General features: G+C 40.0%; 1 protein-coding gene across 1 annotated transcript in view; it reads left to right on the forward strand.

Moving 5' to 3' along the window:
* Positions 1-27,335, forward strand: part of Mybpc1 (myosin binding protein C1) — a 90,312-nt gene that overhangs the window by 14,630 nt on the left and 48,347 nt on the right. Inside the window, 9 exon segments of the mRNA XM_090328499.1 lie at positions 5,484-5,519; positions 8,754-8,795; positions 15,089-15,127; positions 16,845-16,880; positions 18,939-19,052; positions 22,778-22,926; positions 23,210-23,327; positions 24,529-24,580; positions 27,334-27,335. The exon segment at positions 27,334-27,335 is cut by the window's right edge and continues 55 nt beyond it. Coding sequence (XP_090184625.1) covers positions 5,484-5,519; positions 8,754-8,795; positions 15,089-15,127; positions 16,845-16,880; positions 18,939-19,052; positions 22,778-22,926; positions 23,210-23,327; positions 24,529-24,580; positions 27,334-27,335 — 588 coding nt within the window.

Raw genomic sequence — 27,335 nt, forward strand, 5'->3', positions numbered from 1 at the left:
CTTCTAAGAGCAGAGTGAGCTGGCTCAATGACTAAGTTGATCTAAAGATTACTCTCCTGTGAATTCCTTGAACCATCTGCTACTCTCAAGCTACTTTGTTGTTATTACTGTTGTTCATGGGGCTTGAACTCTGGGCCTGGGCGTTGTCCCTTCAGCTCAAGGCTAGCGCTCTACCACTTGAGTGGCAGCACCACTTGTGGTTTTTAAAGTAGGTCATTAGAAATAAGACTTGCACAGCCTGCCTGCGCTGGCTTTGGATCACAATCCTCAGATCTCAGTCTCCTGAGGAACTAGGATTATAGGTGTGAGCTACCAGCACCTGGCTCATTCTGAATATTTTTAACACAGGACAGTGCACAGACTTCAAAATTAGGCAAAGATATAACAGGTGGCAAGGGTAGAAAAACCTGAGGCCTTTTTCAGGTGTGTGAAACTAAAAAACAATAGTTTTGAGGATGGCTATGTAGAGACATATATATATTTACTTTGGTCTACAGACACCCATGAGGGAGAGATTCTGGTGTTGTTCACATTTTCAAGATGAGGAAACGGAACCTTCTCCTACAAATAGGATAGCATCCATATAAGGGGAGGTGGCCTTACCCACCAATCCATTGAGTTGTTTAAATGGCATAAAAATTTCCAAAACTCCATCAGCTCATTTCTTCTGCCTCCATGGAGGGAGAGGTAGGAGGATGCAGGGCTGTGTAGCAGAGCACAGGCTCTGAGTCAGGCTGACAGGACAGGTTCAGAGTCCATCTTTACTTTTCATGGACTGTGGCTCACCCTCCTGGCCTCAGTTGCCATTAGCAAAATGGGGATCATTGCAGTGTAAACCTCCAAGTTAGAAAAATTAATATAAAAATAGGCCCTGCATTGAGTAGGGGTCAATAAATTTATTTATTCCTTACTGGCTGAAGATAATGAGGTTTTGTGATTTTTTTTGGTTGGGCATGGGGTTTGAACTCTACCTGGGCACTGTCCCTGAGTGCTTCAGCTCTAGGCTATCGCCCTACCCTTGAGCCAAGCCCCACTTCTAGTTTTCTAGAGGTTAATAGGAGATAAGAGTCTCAGGTCCTCCTGAATAGCTAGGATTACACCGCCTGGCTGATTTTTTTTTTCCAGTCCTGTGGCTTGAGCTCAGGGCCTGAGCGCTGTCCTTGGGCTTTCTCAAGGCCAGCACTCTACCACTTGAGCCACAGCACCACTTCTGGCCTTTTCTATGTATGTGGAGTGCTGAGGAATTGAACCCTGGTCTTCGTGCATGCTAGGCAAGCACTCTTACCGCTAGGCCAAACTCCCAGCCCCTGATTTTTTTTTTTAATAAGGGAAAGTTCTGACTACGTACTAGGCAGGCGGACATTTCTTAATGTCCATTTTCTGCAACCATCCTGTAAATGTCTTAGCATCACTACTCTCAAATGTTTCCTCCTATTGGGTATAAATGAGTAGTGTGGGAGGAAGTTGAATTGAACTCTTTAAATTTTCATTTTGGTTTGATTTGGGGCCCGTTAGAGACCATGGTTTTTGCAGACATCATGGAAATAGAGAATTTCCAGGCGTGTACATGCACTTGTTGTGTACATGTACTGGTTCAGTGTCCACATGATCCTCTCATTTACTTAATTAGATTTTTCTCATCCTTGCCTTTATTTGGATTGTAAGCCACCAATGATGTGATTTCAGAATGGATCTTTATTACATAGATGCCAAGGAAACAATTGATTTGATCATTTAAACACAACCCCTGTTTAATTCTTACTTATTTATTTATTTTGCCAGTCCTGGGTTTTAGACTCAGGGCTTTCTCAAGGTTAGTGCTCTACCACTTGAGCAGCAGCACCACTTGTGGCTTTTTCTGTGTATGTTGTACTGAAGAATTGAATCCAGGGCTTCATGCACACTAGGCAAGCACTCTACCACTAGGCCACATTCCCATCCTTCCTGTTTAATTCTTTAAAAAAAATAATTTACTATGAATTTTTCTGGATGAATTGTTATACACCTAAATTTCCCACATTCAAGAGGGTTACAGTGAGGATGATCATAAATTCAAGATCAGCCTGGGAAACACAGTGAGTTCTAGACCAGTGTAGTTTGTATACTTCAACTCTTATATATTCTCTTCTTATAAACTTATGCTTCCAGGAATAAAATGAGATGCCAGCTTTATAGGAAAGGCAGGAACATCATTGTATTTTTGGGGTGAAGGGTGTCAGTCATGGGGGTTGAACTCAGGTTCTGGGTGCTGTCTCTGAGCTTTTTTGCTGAAGACTAGCACTCTATCACTTTGAGCCACAGTGCTATTCTAGTTCCTGTTGGTTAATTGGAGATAAAAGTCTCATGGACTTTTGGCCAGGCTTGGTAGCTTATACCTGTAATCTTACCTACTCAGGAGGCTGAGATCTGAGAATCATGTTCAAAGCCAGCCCAGGCACTCAAGTCTGTGGCACTCTTATCTGCAATTAATCACTAGCAAAGGGGAAAAAGGGCTGTGGCTCAAGGAGTACCCAGGCCCAGAGTTCAAGCCCTATTAGGAAAGTCTCATGGACTTTCCTGCCTGGTCTGGCTTTGAGCTGTGATTCTCAGATCTCAGCTTCTTGAGTAGCTAGGCTTAAAAGGATGAACCACAAGCACCCAGCTCATCCTTGTCTTTAATTGAAACAAACAAAAACAAAGAAATACACTAAACTTCTGGAAAAAAAATTAAATGATAGTCATTAGTGTATTAGGGTACAATTCCAGGAAATAGAACATAATAATTAACTAGAGAGCCTTGGGAAAAATGTAGTAAAGATCAACAAAGGAAAATAATCTGGATCTTTACTACTATTAATGACAAAAACAGAATGTGCACTTCAGTACCCTTGGGGCTATTCATTGTGTTGTTTTCATTTCATAGAAGAAGAGGAGGCTGATAGAAATTAAGGACTAGCCAAGATTATTTCTACTAGGGCCTAGAGTTGGGAATCCAGCTCTAGTTTGGTCTAATTCAATCAGAAGAAAAAGCAGAGGGTCTGATAGAAAAGTAGAGACCACCACACTTTGTTTTTCAGGGGAAAGAAGGTCAAAGGTGAATTGAGAATAGAACTCCACAATAGAAAAGCCTCTGGGTCTTGGTAAGAGGAAGAACAAGGAACTGTCTTGGTCACCAGAGCTAACAGATGTTCTCAGGTAGAGTCAGAGGATAGATTCTGCATCTGTGAGAAAGAGACCAGGGAGCAGAGAGTTATCTGCTGGAATAACCAGATAGAGGTCCTACAGCCTTGCGGGGTCACTACTCAATCCAAAAGACAATGTGTGGAAGAATCTGGCTTCTTGCTAGAGGTATTCTGATATCCATCTGTGTGTTGCAACAACTTGCCTTGTGCCAAGCTGACAATATTAGATTTCCATTTCTGCACTCTGATCTGTGAAAATGGAATGTCTTCTCTGAAGGTTTCTTCTTTGGGTTGACGATGGCATAAATATTTTCCATCATGTGACAAAGAAATGAAAGATGGCAATATATCTAAAGGACACTGTGTTTTCACTTTACCTGTGAATTACATTACATACTGACGGGATTGTTGGCCAGCCTGTAAGAGAATATGTTTTGTTTTGTTTTTTTCTCCTTTGATTATATGTTTTCCCTCATTAGATAAATATATCAATAGTGTAGTTTTTTTTTTACCAAGCACACACACACAAATAATTAATGAAGAAAAAAGTTATTGCCATCTGGCCATCCTGAATTGATCTCTTCCTGATTTCTGTTCTGGGGCTATGTATTCAATTTTCTACCCTCATGCCAGTCTGCCTAGGCTTCTAGGAGATTCTGTATACAGAATCTGCTCATTATAAGGCGTTGACCTCCTTGTACACAATGGCTTGTTTAGAAAAAAGAATGGCCACCCTCATATGTGGAAGCTAGATCTTAAATAGAACTAGACATGACCACCAGGAATCCAGGATTTCAGACATTCACATACAATTAGACTAAAAGAGGATATCCGCAGAGGAGACGATCAGAGGCGGAACTCTCCTGAATATGTAGAACACTATTTACCAAAACGAGTTCTAGGATATGGACACACAGGTTATTCGGGTGCTTGTTGTATATTGTGTGTGTGTGTGTGTTTGTGTGTGTGTGTGTGTTTCTTTCTTTTGCTGCTTCTTTGGAAAGGCAAAGAGGAGGGTGCAGAAAGGGAGTGAGGAAGAGTGACCAAATGCAATCATACTATTTAGTATACACTATGTGGAAAATGAACAATGCAATGTGGTAGCGACGAGAGGGGAAAACTGAGGGGAAAGCCAAGAAAGGGATGACGTCCAAAAGAGAAAGACATGCATTGTCTGAATTGTGAAATGATAACTCCTCTATATAACAACTTAATGACAATTAAATTGTGTGTATATATGTATATGTGTGTGTGTGTGTGTGTGTGTGTGTGTTTGAATGGAAAGTACCAGACACAAAGATAAGGCTTCTAGAATCTCACAATGCATCTAGAGCATAAAAACTTTCCTGTCTTCTTATTTAATTGAATAATCATGTGAAAAATACTATTTAAAAGAGATCACTTCGTTAACCCCTTCTTCCTTTGCTGAAGATGAAACATCTGGTTCATTGGCATATCATGAACTTTAGGTTCTGAGTCCTTGCATGGACTTAACAGGGAGAAGCTGACGTTCTTTGGTTACGAGCATAACTTTCGCTACTTGTTTCAAGTACATCCTTTAACAGAAACGTCCTCTACAGACTCAGTAGAGGAAATTGTTCCGTAATCACTGGATCCAGGTGTAATGCACTTGGTAGGTGCACCCCACTTCAAGAAAGATGGGGTGAGGAGTTAATTCTGTCTCTCAGGGAATAAGAGCTTGTTTTGCACTAAAATTCAAAGCTACGGAGGCAGAGATGGTTTCATCATATTTCAAAGGTTCTCTCTTTTGGGCAGGGCAATGGCTAAGGTACTCTGCTGCCCTTGCTCTCTGGGGAAACGGGAATTCCATGTCTGCCACCACTCCATGTTAGGCATTCAGGGATGTGCTTACCATTCCCTGTGCCTCATTTCTTACTCAGACCAACCCAATATTTGTAAGGTGGAGGTTGTGGCCATTTTTCTAGAGATGGGAAATTAGGCTCAATTGCTCCTGTTGGCAGCAACCTGGAACAATGGTAAGGCTACTGGCTCCATGTCACCTGTGCTCATTTCATCACTCCACTCTGCCACCACGTGGCACCATCCCAATCCTCAGTTCATAGCACACGCCAAAGGCTGTGTGTGTGTGTGTGTGTGTGTGTGTGTGTGTGTGTGTGTGTCTTGGTGGTCATCATCATCATCGTCATCATCATCATCATCAAAATGCATCAAGACAGCATAGTCCTTTGTCAGCATACATGGGCAAAATGGCAGCTGGAGTGGACCAGCCAGGGCTTATGTGAAGTAATTGTTCTCTGTGAGAGAGGAGCCTAATGCCTTTATTTCCCTTGTCTTTTCTAGAAAATGAAGTCGCAGCCCCAGCTCCACCCCCAGAAGGTAAGTCATGGTCTCACAACTCGGACCTGCAAATACAGAAATCTACCTTGCACAATTGGCCCACAGATGCAATGAGTTTTACCCAGAGTCCTCCTGAGATATTCCATGGTGACAGCCATGAGAAATTGAGATCGTACTCCTTCCTACATGTCAAACTGAAACGATACTTTATATACATTAAGGGAGTGAGTTACGTGTAAGTTGTTGCTATAATTGAGATCGTACTCCTTCCTACATGTCAAACTGAAACGATACTTTATATACATTAAGGGAGTGAGTTACGTGTAAGTTGTTGCTATAATTGAGATCGTACTCCTTCCTACATGTCAAACTGAAACGATACTTTATATACAGTAAGGGAGTGAGTTACGTGTAAGTTGTTGCTATAATTGAGATCGTACTCCTTCCTACATGTCAAACTGAAACGATACTTTATATACATTAAGGGAGTGAGTTACGTGTAAGTTGTTGCTATGTTCACATTTTATATTGATAGAGGTGAAGGATATTATGTGTGATGTGGGTGGCGTCGGGGGGGGGGGAGCTTTCCATTCTACTGAGAGTCAAACAGAACTTATATCAGGGACCCCTTTCCAAGTCAGGCACTTCAGAAATATCTTAAAGGAGTTCCCCAAAAGGTTTGGGACTTCTCAGAGGCCTAACTTCAGGATGCATTTATTGACATCTTAGTTGTCTGCTGCCACCACCAGATGGCAACAACCACAAAAAATACCAGCAATGAATGAAATGATTCAGCAAAATCCTTGGCAGGTCAGCACCGTGCCAGCCACACACAGTGTCTGCAGCCTGTTTTGACCGTGCACATGGGCCTAAGAAAGGGAGCAGGATAAAGTAATAGTAAGCTAAGTTGGCTATTAAAACTCTCAGGGGATCCTTCAGAAATATTTGTCTGCCTATTCCTGCTAAATAAGCTCTAAGATGGAAGCAACCAAAATCTTGTGCATTTTTCCCTGGGAACACTGAAAAGACCCTTTCTTACCAGAGTTTCTTTATAGAGAAAGAGTGTTCACCAGAGGCTAGAGAAGCAGGCTGAGCAATCCATCTACTACTCGTTAAGTGCAACCATACTGTAACCAACAAAACACGAAAACATGTTCCTGTACCATTGGTTTATAGCCATGGAGGAAGTAAAATATAGCCCAGAAAACAATGAAATAAAATACATGAAGATCTTAGGCAAGAGTACATGAAGATCTTATTGCAAAAGGCAATAGGAAATTAGATGCAAATCACTTAAAGTGACAGTGTAGTAGGTTTTATAGGACTGTGCAACTGCCAAGGGGATGGAGAGAGGTCTGTGTAAGATTGTTCAGCCCAGGTAAAAGCAAGGCATTGAAAAAGGTCTCAATTTTTGGTCTTTGCACTGGAAATTTATGAGGGGATTATGATGTGTTTCCATCTTGAGGCTCATTTCGCAAAAGGCAGTGCAAGAAATTCAGCTGCTCATAAAAACCCCTTTGTTCAGCTAGAAATACTGGATTCACACACTGAGATCCTTAAACAGGATAGCAGAACCAAATGAATGAAATAAGCCCAGTGCCCTAAAAGTGAAAAGAGAGCTAGCTCAGCTTGAATTTTCCATAGATCTCGAGCTAAAATGAATGTATGAGATTCTTTATTCTTGGTATGTTTACTTCTTGTAAACAACAGACTTGTTGGGTCAGCACTGGTTTACTGAGAGCCTGTTGGTCACTAGATAAGTACTTCCCTTCATTCTTCCAATCAGTTGTGCTGAGCCACTGTACAGTTACCCTTATTATGACACACTCCTATTTTATATTTATTGTACCATATTGACATCCTGTGCTGAAGTGTCTCCTCCCAATGTCTGCTAATATGATCTATTATTGTTAACTGAGATCTATGTCTTTAATTGAGAAAGAATGGAGAAAATCCATGCTTGAAACTATTATTTTTTTATATGCAAGCAAAATAAATCCGATTTGCAGATGCTTAAACTAATATGATTCTGGGCTGGGAGTTTGGCCTAGTGGTAGAGGGCTTGCCTAGCATGCACGAAGACTCGGATTCGATTCCTTTGTACCACATACTTAGAAAAAGCCAGAGGTGGTGCTGAGGCTCAAGTGGTAGAGTTCTAGCCTTGAGAGAAATCCAAGGACAGTGCTCAGGCCCTGAGCTTAAGCCCAGGGCTGGCAAAAAAAAATAAATAAATAAATAATGATATGATTCTGAAGACAGAATTTGGTCTTGATTGATAAAAATCTGCTGTCATTGAGCTCATAGTGTGCTTATTATTATTATTTTTTTTTTACTAAATCCAACCCACAGATTCCTATGCACACCAAAACATTTTCTTTGAAATCACATATACTTCCCTATAACATCTAGAAGCCCACCTTAAGGCCGAGAGCTGATGGCTTATACCTGTAATCAAAGCAACTCAGAAGGCTGAGATCTGAGGATCATGGTTCAAAGTCAGCCCTGTCAGGAAAGTCTATGAGATTCTTATCTACAATTAACCACCAGGAATCCTGAAATATCACTGTGACTCAAAGTAGTAGAGCCCTAGCCCTGAGCAAAAAAGCTCAGGGATGGGACAGTGCCCAGGCCCTGAGTTCAAGCCCTACAACAGACAAAAAAAAAGAGAAGAAGAAGAAGAAGAAGAAGAAGAAGAAGAAGAAGAAGAAGAAGAAGAAGAAGAAGAAGAAAAGGAGGAGGAGGAGGAGGAGGAGGAGGAGGAGGAGGAGGAGGAGGAGGAGGAAGAAGAAGAAGCAGAAGCAGCAGAAGCAGCAGCCCACGCTGCTGGACCTCTTCACATGGATCAGACTTACTCAAAAAGCCAATCTTTTATTGGTGCTTGAAAATGAATAACTCTGCACCATCTATCTGGCAAATATCATGTCACCCTTCTATTAATTACAATAAAAATATATGAAAAAAATGAATAACTCACATTACACTCAATTCTATTCTAGTAGATTTTGTTACATGTCTCAATATAGCTGAGCATGTTTTTAAAAATGTATATCGTATAATCTTGTGTCTAATTTTTAAACAATCAGATTTATAGTTTTTATTGAAGTTCTGCTTGGGTCTACATTGCACTTCCAAAACTCATAATTCCTATGCAGTGTAATGAGTACGTAGCATCATTAACGTCATTTGTTTCCTCCCTCCCCTCCACTCTGTTGCTCATTCCATAATAGAATCCCTTCAGAAATGTTTAAAGCTGTGTTTGTATTTTCCATACAGAACCAAATAAAGAGAAGGAAGCAGGAACTGCACCAGCAAAAGGTGAGGCTGAATGCAACAGAATTAGAAGCAGGAAAAAGTTAGTAATGACTAATATGGCTCCATGAAATTTCTTCGTATTACCTTCCTCTTTCATTAACTTCTTTTGCAGCTTATCTACATGAGTGAATCAGCATAATGCCAAATAGTTCTTTCCTGAGTTTGAGGTGTGCATTGCACACCTTTTGAAAAGAAAAACAACAAAGGATAAAAGTATCAAGAGAAGAGAAGCAACTGATCCTAGGATTATATCACTTGGGAAATTTATCTAGATTGTTTTTGTTGTTGTTGTTAATAACTATCTTCATGTTATCATATGAATTGTGCTGGGTTTCATCAGTAGTTTTGAAATCTAGCTTCTCACTTTGTAAGGGATTCTGCATCTTTGAGATTGATTTGTAGAGCTAGGGCCGGGAGTATGGACCAGCTGTAGAGTGCTTGCTTACCAGGCATGAAGCCCTGTGTTTGATTCCTCAGTACCATATCCATAGAAAAAGCCGGAAGTGGTGCTGTTGCTCAAGGGGTAGAGCATTGGCCTTGAGAAGTCCAAGGACAGTGCCCAGGCCTTGAGTTCAAGCCCAAAGACTGGCAAAAACAAAAAGCCATTGATTTGTAGAGCTAGACCATACAATCTGAAGCAAACATCCCGTTGTTTTTAATTGGTTGGACACTTTTATACCTATTGATCTTTGTTTTACCTTTTTCAGAGACAGTTTAGGTTTTTAGAATAAATAAACTTCATTATGAACCTTGGTGACTGAGAAATGCTGGTTTCCTTTAAAGGGCATTCCTTTCACAGGTGAGGAAAGTTTTCACAGAAGTAGATTTGACAATTATGCTTTACATTTTCGTACCAACATTTTCACATGTCAACCTTTTATTTATATCATGAATATGATCCTTTGAACTTTAAGATTATTATTTCCTGACTGCAAGAAGTTTCTCTTTCACCCCCCACCCTCACCTCAACAAGTGCTCAAAGAATGTTAAGCATTGTTTTGTTCTTACTACGTCATATTTCATTTCCTAATTCCAATGCTATTCTTTTCTCCTGTGCATTTAATAAAATACTTTTCCTTTCTTTCTTTTTTTTCAGTATCTTGGATCAGCTAATTTGAACTTATGCTGTCATAACTGAAACACATAATGTTAACATTCTCTTTGTCCTTGACCTTTGGTGACTTCCATGTGGAGTCATGTGGACAATTTGCCACATGAGCCACAGTTTGAAGGTTATTTTCTTAAGAAATGCAGACAGTGCAAACTCCTAGACATATTTCCATGAGCTAGGTTTGGCCATCCTGCCTGAAATAAGCATAACTGTCACACTGTTTTCACTGAGGCTAATGGAATATACTTCTGCTTCCAGATTTGGTGCTCAGACCAGGACCTTTCAACCAACAGGTCCTCTGATATTATCCCAGAGGGAAAATTATCAAAGTTTAAACACAGCCTGTGTCTAGCCCTTAATTGGACATTATTTATATTGTAGTTGCTTGTTAAATGAGTTCTCTGGCTGAGAGCTGGTGGCTCATACCTGTAATCCTAGCTACTCAGGAGACTGAGAACTGAGGACTGCGGTTCAAAGCCAGCTTGGGCACTTAAGTCCGAGAGACTCTTATCTCCAAATAACCACCAGATAACTGGAAGTGGTGCTGTGGCTCAAGTATTAGAGAACTAGCCTTGAGCTGAAGAGCTGAGGGACAGCACCCAGGCCCAGAGTTCAAGCCCCACAACTGACCAAAAAAAAAAAAGTTCTCTGTAAGTTATAATCAGAAACTCATTTCTTCCCAGAGAACATAACATGATAGAAAATAAAGACTAAATAACTAGGGCATTCTAAAATTTGTTGCCTCCTCCCTCCTTTTTTTTTTTTTAGTAGTCATAGAAGTGAAGCCAGACCATGACTACATGAAAGTCATCACCTGACTGGAAAGCAAATTGACTTAGAACAGGAAATGGCGTCACTGAGTAAGGACAACAGATAAATAGAAGAGGTTATTCCTCCCCTCTCTTCCCCTCCCCACCCCACCCAGTATATGCAGTTCTTTCCAATAACTATGCACTTTGCATTGTCACAAATGGCATTTCACAAAAACAAAATACTTAAGCAAAAAGTATTCACAATCATGTTTTTGCTGCCTCAGCTGAGAAAGAAAGCCCACATGGGGTAAATGGGATTAATAAGTAAAACTTCCCTTCTCTCCAGTATTAACTAGAATGTCCTCCCGCTCTCTCTCCTCCCACTCTCCTACCAGCTAACTTCTTTTTTTAAACCCTGCAACTCAGGTTTCACTCGTTTGTATAGCTTACCCCTGATCAACCCTGGCTTATTTCCACCTTTCTGCCTTCCTTCTGACTTCTCTTGGACCTGTTGCCTATGTCATTTACTCTTGTCTCCACTTAGTCACGTACTTATGGTTGACTCCTTTCCCTAACAGGCTGTCTGCTTTTTGATGGTCAGGCACCATGTCTTAACACCTCTTTAGGTCCCTCATCTCATTACCTCTAGCATCTGGCAGAGAGCTGCAGAGAACAATAGCCCAATAAATACTTGTAGAATGAACTAACTGGAATTTCCATGCTGGCTTACCTGCTCACCATACCGAGATGGAACTCTGGGAAGATCCATATTTCCCCTCAACATGTTTTGTTGGACAGAATGAGTATCCTATGCCTGCTCAGAGAGTTCAGAATGAGACGCTAGCACATGACAGATGCCCGGCCTCTCCTGTGGGACCAGATTGCTGACAGCTACTAAATAAAGGTCATTCCTAAGTAGTTGGTCATTCTGAGGCTCTTACTAGTTGCATGTACTTTAACTAGTATTCTATATAATTATATTCAATAAATAGCTCCAAGTCTATCACTTTGATATTTTTCATAGTAATGCAATCTTAACATGCTCTGAAAAATGTCTCATATATAAATATATATGCATATTTATATACATAAAAGAGTATATGAAATGTATACATTTGTGTTTATAGGTATGTATGTAGGTAAGTAGGTTGGTAGTAGCCATGGAAAGTGGGTTGGTTTCAATATCCATTTAGTAGGTAGTGTTTGTAGTTCAGATTGCCAACTTTTGCCAGTGTATTCGGAGTCTCTGCCAGGGAAACAGCTGATTTACCAGGAAAGGGTTTTATTATTTCTGGTTTGCATGCTTCTTTGCCTCTGGACTTGTTGTCCATCCAGTAATCCTGTTCCCTTAATATTGAGCACTTTGTCCTGGGTCTCTAGGCTGAAAATCTTGCAATCAAAGAAATAGAGAAGGCAATCAAAAAAACAAAAAGTGCTTCACCAAACAGTAATACAAGAAGTTAGATAAGCAAGTCTTTTAAAAAATGGTCACACTGGGAGGTTATGTCTTTATGAAAATAATGCTGCTGTGTCTTAGAATTCTTCTAGAATAATCACAGGTGCAAATTATGCAATGCTAAGTAGAGCTATTTTCTATATCCTAACTATGACAAAGATTTGCCCTTTTTTGGGGGGGGGATCAGTCATAGGGCTTGAGTTCTAAGCCTGGGCGCTATCCCTGAGTTCTTCAGCTCTCGGCTACCACCCTACCCTTGAGCCACAGCCCCACTTCCCATTCTCTAGTGGTTAATTGGAGATAAGAGTCTCACAGACTTTAGTGCCAGAGCTGGCTTTAAACCACGATCCTCAGATCTCATCCTCCTGAGTAGCTAGGATTACAGGTGTGAGCTACCGCAACCGGCCAAGATTTGCTTTTTATCTTAGCATTTACTTCAGCAAGTATTACTGAATGTTGGCTGTGTGCTAAGCACAGATCTGGACACAAGGCCTTGTCCTAGGGCCAACTTTTGTTCTAGAGGGAAGAGCAAACATTAACAGAGGATGCTGGATTTCAGGCTTTGGAGCCAAGAATAACAAAGGGCCTTTGTAGAGAATATTGTAGTTAAGCAAGTAAAATCATATCTTATTCTTTCTCTCTCCCTCCCTTCCTCTCTCCCTCCCTCCCTCCCTCTTTCCCTCCTCCCCCTCTCTCTTTTTCTCTTGCCCAGGGCCTGAGTTCAATCCTCCCCCCCCCGCACTCCCCCACACATATACAACATCAAAATATGGCTCATTTTCTCAAAATATGTTACTCTTTTCCTTATGTTGTTTTTGTGGTTAGCTTAGTCACATAAACCAATATCTACTATCATTGATTATCCTGAATGAGGAATTAATGGATTGGTCTAAAGCAGACAAGGTATTAAACCAGTATGTAAGTGGTATTTGCTTTTAAGTTTAGTTTAGTTTTCCATGCTTTGTACAATCTCAATAGTTGTCCTAGTTATATTACTTATGTTTTGAATTTTTAATAGACATTTTAAATCAACTGTAGGCAGAAGTAATTTTATGCTCAGTACAATCTAGAAAGTCCTAAGAATAGAATTGCTGTTATTCCATGGCAGGATTCCCACTCATATCCCAGAGTATTTATACCCAACCCTAAAGTCCCAGTCTGTGCCATGAGTCTGAGTTTTCTCTCTGCTCCCCAGAGGTCCTTTCTTGTTAACTTTGATTTTTAAAAAAGATTGCTATTTGTGTGTGTGTGTGTGTGTGTGTGTGTGTGTGTGTGTGTGTGAGTTATAGAGCTTGAACTCTGGGCCTGGGTGCTGTCTCTGAGCTCTTCAGCTCAAGGCTACCCCTACCCCTGAGCCACAGCCCCACTTCCCCATTTTCTAGTGATTAATTGAAGATAAGAGTCTCACAGTTGGTCTTTAGTGCCCAGGCTGACTTTGAAGCTGGATTCTCAGATCTCAGCCTCCTGAGTAGGTAGGATTACAGTTGTGAGCCACCATACCTGGCTGAAAAAGCAAAGATCATTTTTATGGCTATTTTCCTATACTTTAAAAAGGAGTGAAAGTCTGCTTTGGCTGGGCACAGTGGCTCACACCTGTAATCCTAACTACTCAAAAGGTTGAGATCTGAGGAGCTCCATTCCAAGCCAGCCTGGGTAGGAAAGTCCGTGAAACCACCCCAAAGCTGAAAGTAGGTTGTGGCTCAAGTGGTAGAGCCTTAAGTAGAAAAGGCTCAGAGAGGTAGTTGCTATTCAGATACTATGCTCTTTAAGTACATCATCTTTGACAAGCTCCAAATGGATGTCTGTTGTTTTTTGTTTTGTTTTGGGGGGATTATGGGGCTTGAACTCAGCCTGGGCACTGTCCCTGAGCTCTTCAGCTCAAGGCTACCACCCCACCCTAGAGCCAAGCCCCACTTCCTGGTTTCTAGAGGTTAATTGGAGATAAGAGTCTCAGGTTCCTTTTGTGCCGGGGCTGGCTTTGAACCTTGATCCTTAGATCTCAGCCTCCTGAGTAGCTAGGATTACAGGCATGAGCCACTGCACCGGCTGGATGTCTGTTTTTATTATTGTTACTTTTACATACAGATTGTTTTTTATGATGTTTGGGCCCAAACCCAAGGCCTTGCACTTGTTAGGAAAGAGGTCTACCACTAAGCTACAGCCCCTACGAGGGATTTTTGAGATGGTCTTGCTGTGTATCTTAGGCTGGCTTGTAGCTAGACCTCTCTGCTTTGGCCTCCCAAGTGCTGGGATTACAGACATGCACCACTACTTTTAAGCAGAAAAAAAAATGTATTACATTTTGTATTTTTGTTTCATTTGTTTATTGAAAGATGCCATACATGCATACACACATACATACTTATACATGTACATATATACATATGCTGTTGAATTGCATATGACCTCAAAACATTAGCTATTCATTTTCCCTCCTGGGGAAAAAAAAAACTGGTTTCCAAGGTAAATAGGAACAATTAAACTCTTCAGTGTTACTCAATTCAGTGAATTTAACTATGTGACTTTTTAATAATTTAAGGTTAGCCAGGTATGTCTAGATGAATATGTGCATTACATCTGTCATTGATATCTGTGCTCGAATAAGAACTTGAACATCACTGTTGATCCCATCAATGTTTAATTTTAGTGCCGTTTTCTCCCTAACTACCAATCACATAACTCTTATAGTTTTACTTTTAATCTATTTTCTCTCTTATTCGTGTGTGTGTGTGTGTGTGTGTGTGTGTGTGTGTGTGTGTGTGTGTGTGTGTGTTGGGGGCAGGGGCATGTGTGTGTATATGTGTCTGAAATATTCAGATTTAACCTGCAGGTTCCAAGTCTTCTAAGGCTTATTGAGCAATTGGAAATGCTTTGTGTAGTTTTTTTTTCTCTCTTCTTTTTCAGATCTCTCTTTTTTCAGGTTACTTGGGCTGAAGTGCTTTTCTCCTTGACTTTTCACTCCTGTTTCTTGTTTCAGAGGAAGAGGAAGCCTCCCCACCTAGCGCCCTGCCTCCAGGTCAGGACGCCTTTCCCACTCTCCCTGCTCTTTAACTCAAGTGGAATGGAAGGGGGGAAGCAAGGAAGGAAGGGAGGGAGGGAAGGAAGGGAGGGAGGGAGGGAAGGAAGGAAGGAAGGAAGGAAGGAAGGAAGGAAGGAAGGAAGGAAGGAAGGAAGGAAGGAAGGGAAAAAAAGAAGGGAGGGAGGGAGGGATGGAGGGACGGAGGGAGGGAGGGAGGGAGGGGAGAAAGAGAGCTTCTTGTTGACCATGTTTATCAAGTCAGCATTGACTTTAATAACATTCTAATGCTTTACAGGAAAATTTTTTGAAAAAAAAGCTTTCTTTGTTAAAGATGTTGAAGATTAGGAAATTTTTTGTGTACATTTCAGGGGCATGGTTCAAGTCTTAGAGCACTTGCCTAGCAAGAATGAGGCTGTAAGTATCATCCTTACTACTGAAAATAAACAAATATTAGGGCTCTCTCCAGTAGAGGCAGTGTCTGTTCTCAGTTTTGGTCTTGTTTGACTTCCAAGCACTAACCCTGTAGGTGCCACCACCTCTCAGAATGCTTTATTCCCTCCATGACATTCCATCTTCTTCTCTATGTGCTCCTTTTTATTCTCCTTCGCTATTTTTTCTCTTCTGACTACAGGGCATGTGCTTTTCAGGGCTTGAACTGGGGGCCTGAGTGCTGTCTCTGAGCCTCTTTGTGCTCAAGGCTAGTGCTCTATCACTTGAACCACAGCACCACTTCCAGCTTTTTCTGAGTAGTTTATTGAAGTCTCAGGGACTGGGCTGGCTTCAAACCTCAATATTCAGATCTTAGCCTCTTGAGTAGCTAGGATAACAGGTATGAGCCACCAATACCCAGCTCTTTAACTTTAGATAACTGGATATTTATTTATTTAGCCAGGGGTGGGCTTGAGCTCAGGGCCTGAGCACTGTCCTTGGACTTTCTCAAGGTTAGAGCTCTACCACTTGAGCCTCAGCACCACTTCCGGCTTTTTTTCTATGTATGTAGTACCGAGGAATCGAACCCTGGTCTTCGTGCATGCTAGGCAAGCACTCTACCACTAGGCCAAACTCTGGGCCCCTGGACTTTTCTTTTTTTTTTTTTTTTTTTTTTTTTTTGCCAGTCCTGGGCTTGAGCTTAGGGCCTGAGCACTGTCCTTGGACTTTTTTCAAGGCTAGAGCTCTACCGCTTGAGCCTCAGCACCATTTCTGGCTTTTATCTATGTATGTGGTACCGAGGAATCGAACCCGGGTCTTCATGCATGCTAGGCAAGCACTTTAACCACTAGGCCAAACTCCCGGCCCCTTATTTTTCTTTATTATTTTTGTGCTGGTACTAGGGCTTAAATTTGGAGCCTCATGCTCTCATTTGACTTTTTCAGCATGCCAGCACTCCAACTTTTTGCTGGTTAATTAGAGATATGATTCTCATGGACCTTTTTTTTTTGCCTGAATTGACTTCAAAAGTTGTTCCTCAGATCTTACTCAGCCTCCTGAGAGGCTAAGGATTATAGGCTTGAGCTACCAGCACCTGGCTGATAAATAAACTTTTAAATTATATTATATATTTTTTTCAAAGACACAGTTTATAGTTGTTTTCATGGTTGGATTATAGATCATTTGTAGTTTTTCTCTCCATCAGTATGAGGTACAGGATTTGGGGAACTTTGTTTTTATCCTTTTCCCCTGTCACACTTGCATCCTCCAAATCCTTTTCTTTCAGGTTTGGGTAGTCGGGCCTTGGAAAGAAAAGATTCAGGTGAGCGTCCATCTGAACAAGACACCGTGTCCCATCCTAATACAATAACGAATGGCCTCACTTCTTGAAGCTGAACTGGTTCTAATCCTGTTTTATTCAGTTTGTAGTTTTGATAAAAGCAATTTTTCATTACATTTCTTCTAGTACAGAAACTAATACAGCAATTAATTTTGCATGATCCACACATACATTCAAGAATCTAGCCACATAAAGCATAGGTATATAGATATATAGTTTTACTATCAATATACATTTTCACACATGACAAATACAGAAATTAGATTCCATTCTTTGAATGTGCTAAATGCCTAATCATTTGCATTTCATTTATTTATTTATTTGTTGGCAGTCATGGGGCTTGAACTCTGGACCTGGGTGCTGTTTCTGAGCTCTTCAGCTCAAGGCTATTGCTCTACTACTTGAGCCACTTCACCACTTCCAATTTTCTGGTGATTATTTGGAGATAAGAGTCTCATAGACTTTGGTACCTGGACTGGCTTTTTTTTTTCTGGGCTGGCTTTGAACTGTGATCCTCAGATCTCAGTCTCCTGAGTAGCTAGGATTACAGGTATAAACCACTGGTGCCCAGCCAATAGTTTACATTTTTATAGAACTGTGCATAGACTTTCAAATATATGCTCTCAGCTATAGCTACGATTCTGAGGTTATTTGGTTATTCATTCAAATATTCAAAGAAATTTGTCTAGTGAGCCATGCTTAGTCCTACTGTGGGTCACTCGGTCTAGAAGTCACCACAAGTGGATTAGTGAGCAAAATAATTAGAATACCCATTCAGCATTTTTTTTGCCAGTCCTAGGGCTTGAACTCAGGGCCTGAGTACTGTTCTTGGGCTTTATCCTCAAAGCTAGCACTCTGTCACTTGAGCCACCATTTCTAGCTTTTCTATGTATGTGGTGCCAAGGAATTGAACTTGGGTCTTTGTGCATGCTAGGCAAGCACTCTACCACTAGGCCAGACTCCTAACCCCCTTCATTATTTTCTAAACTTGACTTTTCACTGTTCATATCCCAGACACACAGCACACTTTTCACATTGAGATATTAAAATGTATAATCATGTAACTACTTTGCTTAAATTCATTGTGAAAATGCTGTCCTATGCAGAGAAAACTCTAGCACTGAGCATGATTGGTATATAAAAACTAAAATAACTAAATGGACATTTTCTAAATTATGTATACAGATGAAAAGCATTAACAAATATAAAGTTGATGATCCATGCATTCTTTCCCAAGTTATTAAGTGGCTGATAAAAAACCTGTCTGTATTCAACTCCAAGATCACGAGACTGTTGAGTTTGTTCCTACCTTATTCATCATCAAATTGGCTACAGATTCATATCAAATACCACAGTATAAGCTAAAAATACAAAATAAACTTCATTTCCAGCTTGTCTTTCTTCCTAGGAAAGCTTCCAGTTTCTTTTTCTCTCTCTCTCTCTCTCCATTCTTTTTCTTACGTTTTTACTGTTTTCTTTTTCTCCATAGGACAATCTTTCTATTCTTTAACTTTGTACCTTTAGGACATGATCCTGTCACTTACTTGTCAAACTGTGGCCACATCTGTACAACCCTGGTAGAAGTGTCTAATGATACTGCAGCAAGAAATCTACAACGATGAGATTGGCTTTCTAAACCTGTTCCATCTCATTAGTCCCTTCAGTTCTGTTTTATAGCTGTGGTCTGAACGCCAGTCATCTGTCAGAAACACTTAGACTATTGTTTAAATGTGGTCACTGTCACTGTTTATCTACTAGAAATCTTGCAGGGAGAAACTTAGAATTAACAACTTACCAGAAAAGCTACACTATTTTCAGGAATTATCAAATGTTCCTCCACAGATATCCCTGTAAGAATAGGAATCTGTCCCTCTCTACTGATGGCAACTGGGGACAAAAAGAATGATGTGATGGTGTTCTATTTATCTAGGATTACTAGAAGAGGAAAAGAATCAGCATTGATGCAAATATCAAATACAGGTAAGTCTGCTTAAGAGGAAGCGGTCCTCAAATGACCCATTTCCTCCTTCTGCTCGTTAGAATGGTCTCTGGGCGAGTCACCTGCTGGAGGAGAGGAGCAGGACAAGCAGAATGCCAATTCTCAGCTGTCTACCCTGTTTGTGGAGAAACCTCAGACAGGAACAGTGAAAGTTGGTGAGTGTCCAGATCACATTCTCCTTCCTTCCCTTTTTTTATAGCTATGTAAAAATCAGATATTAGAAAATTAACTATTTAAAGTGAAAAATACAGAGGATTTTAGGCTGGGAATTTGGCCTAGTGGTAGAGTGCTCACCTAGCAGGCTTGAAGCCCTGGATTCAATTCCTTGCTACTACCTACACAGAAAAAGCCAGAAGTGGCACTGTGACTCAAATGGCAGAATGCTAGCCTTGAGCAAAAAGTGTCCAAGGACAGTGCCCAGACCCAGAGTTCAAGGCCCAGGACTGGCACAAAAAGAAAAACCCAACCAACCAAACAAGCAAACAAACATGTCCCTCACTTCCCTAAAGACCCTGTGTTTCACTAAGCAATCACCTGCATTGCCTACTTCTGTCAGGCTTCGTCACTAATCTCCTTTTTTCTAGGGAGTACCTATTCTGGATTATTTTTTTTCCTTTGTGTATGAGTATAATACCAAGTCTTGCTTTCTCCACTCTGAAAACGTGAATGGCAGCCATTATTTTCTGTAATCTTTAGCACATAGGAATCTATTGTCTGAACCCTGGTCTAGTTGGCTTGGGTCTAAATCTTGGCTCTGCTGTTTTGTGAATAGGAAAGACCAGTTAGCCTCCTTAGCTTTGGTTTTTCCATCTATACAATGGGAATAAATGATAGGATGTACTTTGTGAAGTATTTTGAAGTACTTTGAAGCAATAACAGCATAAAGTTCTACACCAATGGCTGCTATTATTATGGCACACTTTATCCCATAAGATAATTACAAATGGTTACAAATCTTCAGAGGTGCAAGATCGTAAGATTTCATGGACTTCCAGAGACAGAACGTGAGACATGTGGTTCAACTTTAGAAGTATGCAGTCAAAAGTACTACTTAGATATTTATTGGGTTTTATTGTTGTGGTGGTGCCAATCCTGGGCTTAAACTCGGGGCCTGGCCACTGTTCTTGAGATTTTTTTTTGCTCAAGGCTAACATTTTACCATTAGAGTCACAGGCTCCACTTCCAGCTTTTTGGTGGTCAACTGGAGGTGCGACTCCCCTTGTTTTACTGCCTGGGCTGGCTTTGACTCAATCCTCAGTCCTCAGTGTCCTGAGTAGCTATGATTAGGCATGAGCCACCAGCACTCAGTTTATTTCTGTTGTTTTGATATGTAATGGATATTAAGTATACTATGCAATACTAAGAATTTGCAGGGCAGAGATGGGAATTCCCTCCTCTGCCAATGGTAATTTGGATCTTAACAACATCATTCACCAGCCACATGAAATTACCAATACAGATAGATGGAATGAAGAAAGCCATTGAAAAGCATGGTTCCTGTCCTTTCATATATCAGATGATTTCAAGGACCCTGTATGGTCCACAAACTCAACATTCCCATCCCTGTCAGACAGACAGACAAGAAGTTTAACAAACAGATGATCACAAAGCCACATGCCATGAAGTAAATAAACAGCATGTTGAACTTGAATAGAAGTTAGAGGTTCTAAGAATTTTAAGTAAACAAACTTCTATACATTATGATCAACTCAGATTTTGATGTCCTAACAAATATTCTGTAAATGTTCATATAGCTAATTCCTTCAACAACTACTTCTTTCTGGCATGCAGAACAATGCTGCAGGTAAACAGAAATGCTGGCTTCTCCTGTGTTTTTTTTTATATTGAATGTTTATTTTTTATATTTTTTATTGTAATTAATAAAAGGGTTACATGATATTTGCCAGATAGAAGGTGCATTAATTCACATATATTGATACCCTTTCACATGTCTTGGTTCCCATTACCCTCCCCTCCCGCCCCCCCGTCTTGGTTTTCCCCCCTTCCCTATCCAATTTCAAATAACCAAATACAAATAAATCCAATATATCAGATAACAAAGTGAGATACTGTAACAATATGAGATAACCAAGGGACAGCAAAAGAGATGAGAGATAACATAGTACATTAAGGACAACAATCATTCATTATATGGCTATTGTTTCAATATCCTGGAGGTCTTTTCAATTAGCTTCATACTATATGGCCTTATGTAACAAGGTTTTGCTCTATTGCAGGTCTCTGCTATTAGAGCCCAAGGTTTCTACTGATTATGACAAATGAGGGAAACCATTGAGCCTAAGTTCCTTTGAGTCTGGCTTACTTCACTTAATATGATTTTTTCTAAGACTTTCCATTTCCTAACAAATGGGGCAAGGTCGTTTTTTCTGACAGCACCATAGAATTCCATTGTGTACAAATACCACAACTTGTTGATCCACTCATCAACTGAGGGACATCTAGGTTGGTTCCATATTTTTGCTATGGTGAATAATGCTGCAATGAACATTGTTGTGCTAGTGGATTTAGTATGCCCTAGTTTCTGGATGGTTGGGTAAATGCCAAGTAGTGGAATTGCTGGGTCATAAGGGAGCTCTATGTTTAGCCCTTTGAGGAACTGCCATACTGCTTTCCATAGTGGTTGAACGAGTTTGCACTCCCACCAACAATGTAGTAGTGATCCCTCCTGGCCACATCCCCTCCAGCATCTGTTGTTATTCGTTTTCTTGATCCTGGCCATTCTAACTGGAGTGAGGTGGAATCTTAGAGTTGTTTTGATTTGCATTTCTTTTATGACCAGAGACGTTGAGCATTTCTTCATGTGTCTATAGGCCATTTTTGTTTCTTCTTCAGAGAAGACTCTCTTTAAGTCTTTGGCCCATTTTTTAATGGGATGGTTGTTACTTTGGGGATTAGTTTTGGAGTGATTCAATTTTTTGAGCTGTTGATGTATTTTTTCTCTTGTGTTTTTTAAGACACTGGAACATTGGGCTGGTGGCAAGGCTACTTTTTATGTCCTCAGGGTCTACTCAATTAACGCACCTAAATAGTCAATTTAATGGATAGTTTAGTCATATTCCTATAACACCTTGTGTAAGGAAAAAGATGCCCATACAGATGTTTCTTTATTTGTATTCCTTCTGTATGTAAATCTCTCTATAAAAATTCTTTCTACCAGTTTCCAATTAGTCTTGTTTTACTCTATTAACTTCAAAAGAAAAGGTTAGATTTTCCTAAGAATTTTCCGGGACATTCATCAAAAAGTGGGACTAAGGGGCCTGGGAATTTGGCCTAGTGGTAGAGTGCTCACCTAGCATGCACAAAGACCCGGGTTCAATTCCTTGGTACCACATATATAGATAAAAGGTGGAAGTGGTGCTGTGGCTCAAGTGGTAGAGCACTAGCCTTGAGGAAAAGCCCAAGGACAGTGCTCAGGCCCTGAGTTCAGTGCCCAGAACTGGCAATAAATAAATAAATAAGTGTTTAAAAATAATAAATAATAAAAAGTGGGACTAAGCCTCATGCTGATTGCTCACACCTGTAATCTTAGCTACTCAGAAGGCTGAGATCTGAGGATCATAGGTTGAAAGTCTGGGAAACTTATCTCCAATTCACAACAGAGAGGCAAAAGTGGAGCTGTGTCTCTAGGAGAGCTCTAGGTTTGAGCACAAAAGCTCAAGGGACAACATCCAGTCTCTGAGTTCAAGCCCCAGAACTGGCACCAAAAAAAAATGATGGGGCCACCTCATTGCACAATTCTGGAAGTGAAAATCACAGCACAGTCTATATAGTTACAGAACTGCGTCAATTCTTCCCAATTAAAACCAAAATGAAGGACGTGTTTTTCAAGCCACAGGTTGAACCTATATGTGTTTTCTAGGCGAAAACATCACCTTTATAGCCAAAGTCAAGGCTGAAGATCTTCTTAGAAAACCCACCATCAAATGGTTCAAAGGGAAATGGATGGATCTGGCCAGCAAAGCTGGAAAGCACCTCCAGCTGAAGGAAACCTTCGAGAGGCATACTCGGGTATGGCTCAGGGGTACAGCTAGCTCATTTCTTCTACGTGGGTAAGAAATCATTCCAGATGTAGCTGTGAGTGCTTTCACTTCCAGAAAGCTTTCTGGAATCACCATTCCTCATGTTTCCAAATCCCTTGCAATGGTCTTCATGTGCTAAGGAATCAGACAGACTTATCTCCCTGTACTGGTGGTGTTGTATTCATATTGGGGAAATTTGTAAACTGAAATGTGATGGTTCCTTACTATCAGCAAGCCAGAGCTACAATCTGTCTGGATGCATTGTGTTATAGATATACACATTTGAGATGCAGATCATCAAGGCCAAGGAGAACTATGCAGGAAATTACAGATGCGAAGTCACCTACAAGGATAAGTTTGATAGCTGTTCATTTGATCTTGAAGTGCATGGTAAGAGAAACTTTTTTGCTTGTATACATGTGATTTTTATTTTATTTTTAAATGGAAAGGAATAGGAAAGAAAATCATTTCATATGATGAGATTTGGGGTGGGGGGAATTTTTCTTTCAAAACTGAATAATTAGCGGATGTGGCCATTTCTGCCATCTTGCAGAATTAAGTTATTGTGGTTTCGCTTTTAAGAAGTGGGATTTGAACTGGGAGAGAGGGAAAGGTTGACTGTCTAAAAAGAAGTGTACTTTTTACCTGACTTATGCAATTGTAACCCCTCTGTACATCATCTTTAGAACAATAAATTAAAAATAAAAATGGGATTTGAATCTGGTTGTCAATGGCTCACACCTGTAATCCTAGCTACCGGGGAGGTTGAGAGCTGAGGATAGCAATTGGAAGCAAGCCTGGGGAAGAAAAGTTTGAAAGGCTCTTATCACCAACTAACCAGAAAAAAAAAGTCAAAATAGAAGTGTGGTTCAATTACTAGAGCTCCAACCTTGAACAGAAAAATCTAAAGTATAGCACCTTTGATCAGATGTGAGATTAGGTCTTATGCTCACTAAGAGTATATTAGGATACCCAGGTAGAATGGAGAAATTCCCTTACAGGGAATAATATCAGATAAAGGAAGTTCTCCATCTATATGTTCCATATACTTCCTAGTATAAACATAATGTGCACAAATGTAAAGGAATGCACTTAGGTTTGAGAAATTCCTCCTTTCAACATGCAAAGGGCAAGTGCATCTTACAGCAAAGATGATGGAGTTCAGATGAATTCATGACAGTTGATGGAGCCACAGAAGACAGAAGCTAGTATGATTTTGTTTTATTTTTATTATTAATTTTCTTATCAGTAGTGGGGCTTGAACTCAGGCCCTGAGTACTGTCTCTGAGCTTTTCCACTCAAGGCTATCATTCTACCATAATGGCTTCTAGGCACTTCTGGTTTTCTGGTGGTTAATTTGAGATAAGAGTCTCACACAGACTTTTCCTGCCTGGGCTGGCACAGTTCTCAGATCTCAGCCTCCTCTGTAGCTAGGATTACAGGCGTGAGCGCATGCTCAGCCAGCCTGGAGGACAGCTAGCACCTCCATCTCATGTCCTTCCATCTGACCAATCCTTACAGCTCATGAAGGAACTGAAATGCAGTGCCTTCTTAATGGGTATTAACATCATTGTTTTCTTTCCTTTCCAAGAATCTACAGGGACAACTCCAAACATTGACATCAGATCTGCCTTCAAGAGAAGGTAATTTCAAAAGGGGAAATCTAGACAGCTGTTATGTAACATGGAGGTAGAAGATGTTTTTAAATGTACGCTACAAATGTCAAAGGACAATCCATTTTACTGTGGTTAAACACACCCCTTTTTAAACATTGGTGTTGCAGCTAAGTTTAATGTCCAATCAAACATGGACAGAATATTCTTGTTAAAGTAAAGCTGTCATTTTTTGCTCACACCCTGGCTGCCTCAGAAAAATACACTTTCAACCTCTTCATAAGTGCATGTTTCCAAATGCACTATTTTCCTCAAAATGGCCCAGAGATATTTAAATAACCTCCATTTTATCTAGCATCAGTTTATTGATATGAAAAGCCCTTTTATTTAAATTATGATCATCTACAAATCACTTAAGAAGTAACTAAATCATATGGTTCCCAAACCATAATTAATAGTCATTTACTGAAGTTAACATGGTATAATGCTGAGTTATTATGCATAAAAGGTAAGTAGCATTAAAAATACTGTTTAATGGCAAATTTTAGATGCTATTTATTTTTGCAACTCCCCAAGACAAAAAAATTAAGATATCAGGGAAGAAAAATTTTTTTCTGTTCTTTGAGAAATGTAACTCATCCTTTCTTATTATGATATTACCCTTTGTTTTTAAATGATACCACCTTTGATAAAAGTGTCTTGTTCTTTCCTTTCTTTTGCCAGTCCTGAGTCTTGAACTCAGGGCCTGAGCACAGTCCTTAGGTTTTCCTCAAAGCTAGAGCTCTATTACTTGAGCCACAGCACCATTTCCAGCTTTTTCTATGTGTGTGGTACCGAGGAATTGAACCTGGGTCTTCGTGTATGTTAGGCAAGCAGTCTATCACTAGGCCAAACTCCCAGTCCACATCTTGTTCTAAGACCAATTTATTTACTGTTGTGCTAAATCAGGAAAGTCATTCTAGGCTATAAAGCATTGTATGTATTAGGAAAATATATGGCATCTACTTTTATACAGCAACACTTTGGTTCATAAATAAAAGGTACATTTCCCTCTTAAATTATGAATAAATAAAAATGTAAATTACTCTGAAAAGATATTGGAAATTATCTGATCAGTAATTTGTGTGTGTGTGTGTCCATCCTGAAGCTAGAATTCGGAGCCTAGGCGAATGACCTTGAGCTTTTGTACTCAAAACTAGCACTCTATCACTTGAGCCACAGCTCCACTTCTGGCTTTTTGGTGGTTAAGTGAAAAGAGTCTCAAAGACTTCCCTGTCCAGGCAGATTTAAAAGCACATTTCCATATCTCAGTCTCTTGAATAGCTAGGATTACAAGTATGAGCCACCAGTATGTAGGTATAATAACTGGTATTTTTCAATTTGAAAACAAAAACATCAAACTTCCAAATCCTATTATTTTTCTTTTCCACTTTCTTCCTTCACCTCAAACTTAGCAAATGCATAGATCTAAAACTAGGCTCATCGGGGCCGGGAGTTTGGCCTAGTGGTAGAGTGCTTGCCTAGCATGCACGAAGACCCGGGTTTGATTCCTCGGTACCACATGCATAGAAAAAAAAAAAAAAGCTGAAAAAAAAAAAGCTGGAAGTTGTGCTGAGGCTCAAGTGGTAGATCTCTAGCCTTGAGAAAGTCCAAGGACAGTGCTCAGGCCCTGAGCTCAAGCCCAGGACTGGCAAAACAAACAAACAAACAAACAAACAAACAAACTAGGCTCATAACCCATACAAGTATATTTCAAAACAGGTTACATGATGTGCTATTTCAAACTCTAAAATAATAAAAGGCCCCAAACACCTTCTATTAGAGAAATGTTGGAAACACATTACTTAAGTTTAAGCCTTATGACTTACATATTGTACACACTTGTTTTTAACCCACAGACTCTTTCCTTAGAAACCATAACTAACATTTGTAAAGCTCAGGAAACAAAACCTTCACTTAAAAAAAACTAAACATGTAAGTAAACTATACAGTGCCATTATATGTAAGCATCATAGCATTTTTTTTTTGGTAAAGTTTTTATGAAGTCACAGTGGTGGCTGCATGCCTAATCTAAGATGCATTTCTCAGTAGGAAAGCACCTAAAAAACAAACTGAAGAGTTCATCAGCAACTCAAAGATAAATTTTTGAAAAATACCTTTAACAAAGTTATTAACACAAAAATCAAAAGATTGTACTATCAAGGGCAATCCTCTGAAAACAAAAAGGAATGCATCTTTGGGAGAGCTCTGCCCCAGCTCTATTCATGCTTATGTTAGTATCACACTTATCTGATCCATCTATTCATGGACATAAAGAAGTTACCATTGATATAAGGCTTTGCACTTATATATCTGGCCCTGGTGCACTTTGACTTCCAAGCCAATCTCTGTCTTAACATGAACAGAGATCAGCAAAAGTCTTTTGCTTTTCACACAGGTTTGTTTACCCAACTTGCAATAACAAAGTACTTTGTGTTGCTTGGCTTAAATGCATTTGTGTTACCTGGTTTTGAACACAAATCCAAGCAGTTCTCTATATGCAATCTATAAAATCGTGTCTTCTGAAATTATGGAGGAACACAAGCTTCTCATGGTTGCTTTTCCACAAGTACATGCTCTAAGAAACTTCTGATGTGACTTGTGTGAAAAGAAAGCATTTGTGTTGGTTCAGTCCTGGTGTGGTAGTACAAAATTGCATATGTTCTGTGTAGAGTGTTTGGGGGAAGACTGTTGTGTATGTGTCTACATTAAACCCAGATTTGCTTTTCTTTTGTTAATGACAGTG

The sequence above is a fragment of the Megascapheus bottae genome, chromosome 2 (assembly GCF_031878675.1).
Source record: "Megascapheus bottae isolate mThoBot1 chromosome 2, mThoBot2.hap1, whole genome shotgun sequence".
In the NCBI taxonomy this organism is placed as follows: Eukaryota; Metazoa; Chordata; class Mammalia; order Rodentia; family Geomyidae; genus Megascapheus; species Megascapheus bottae.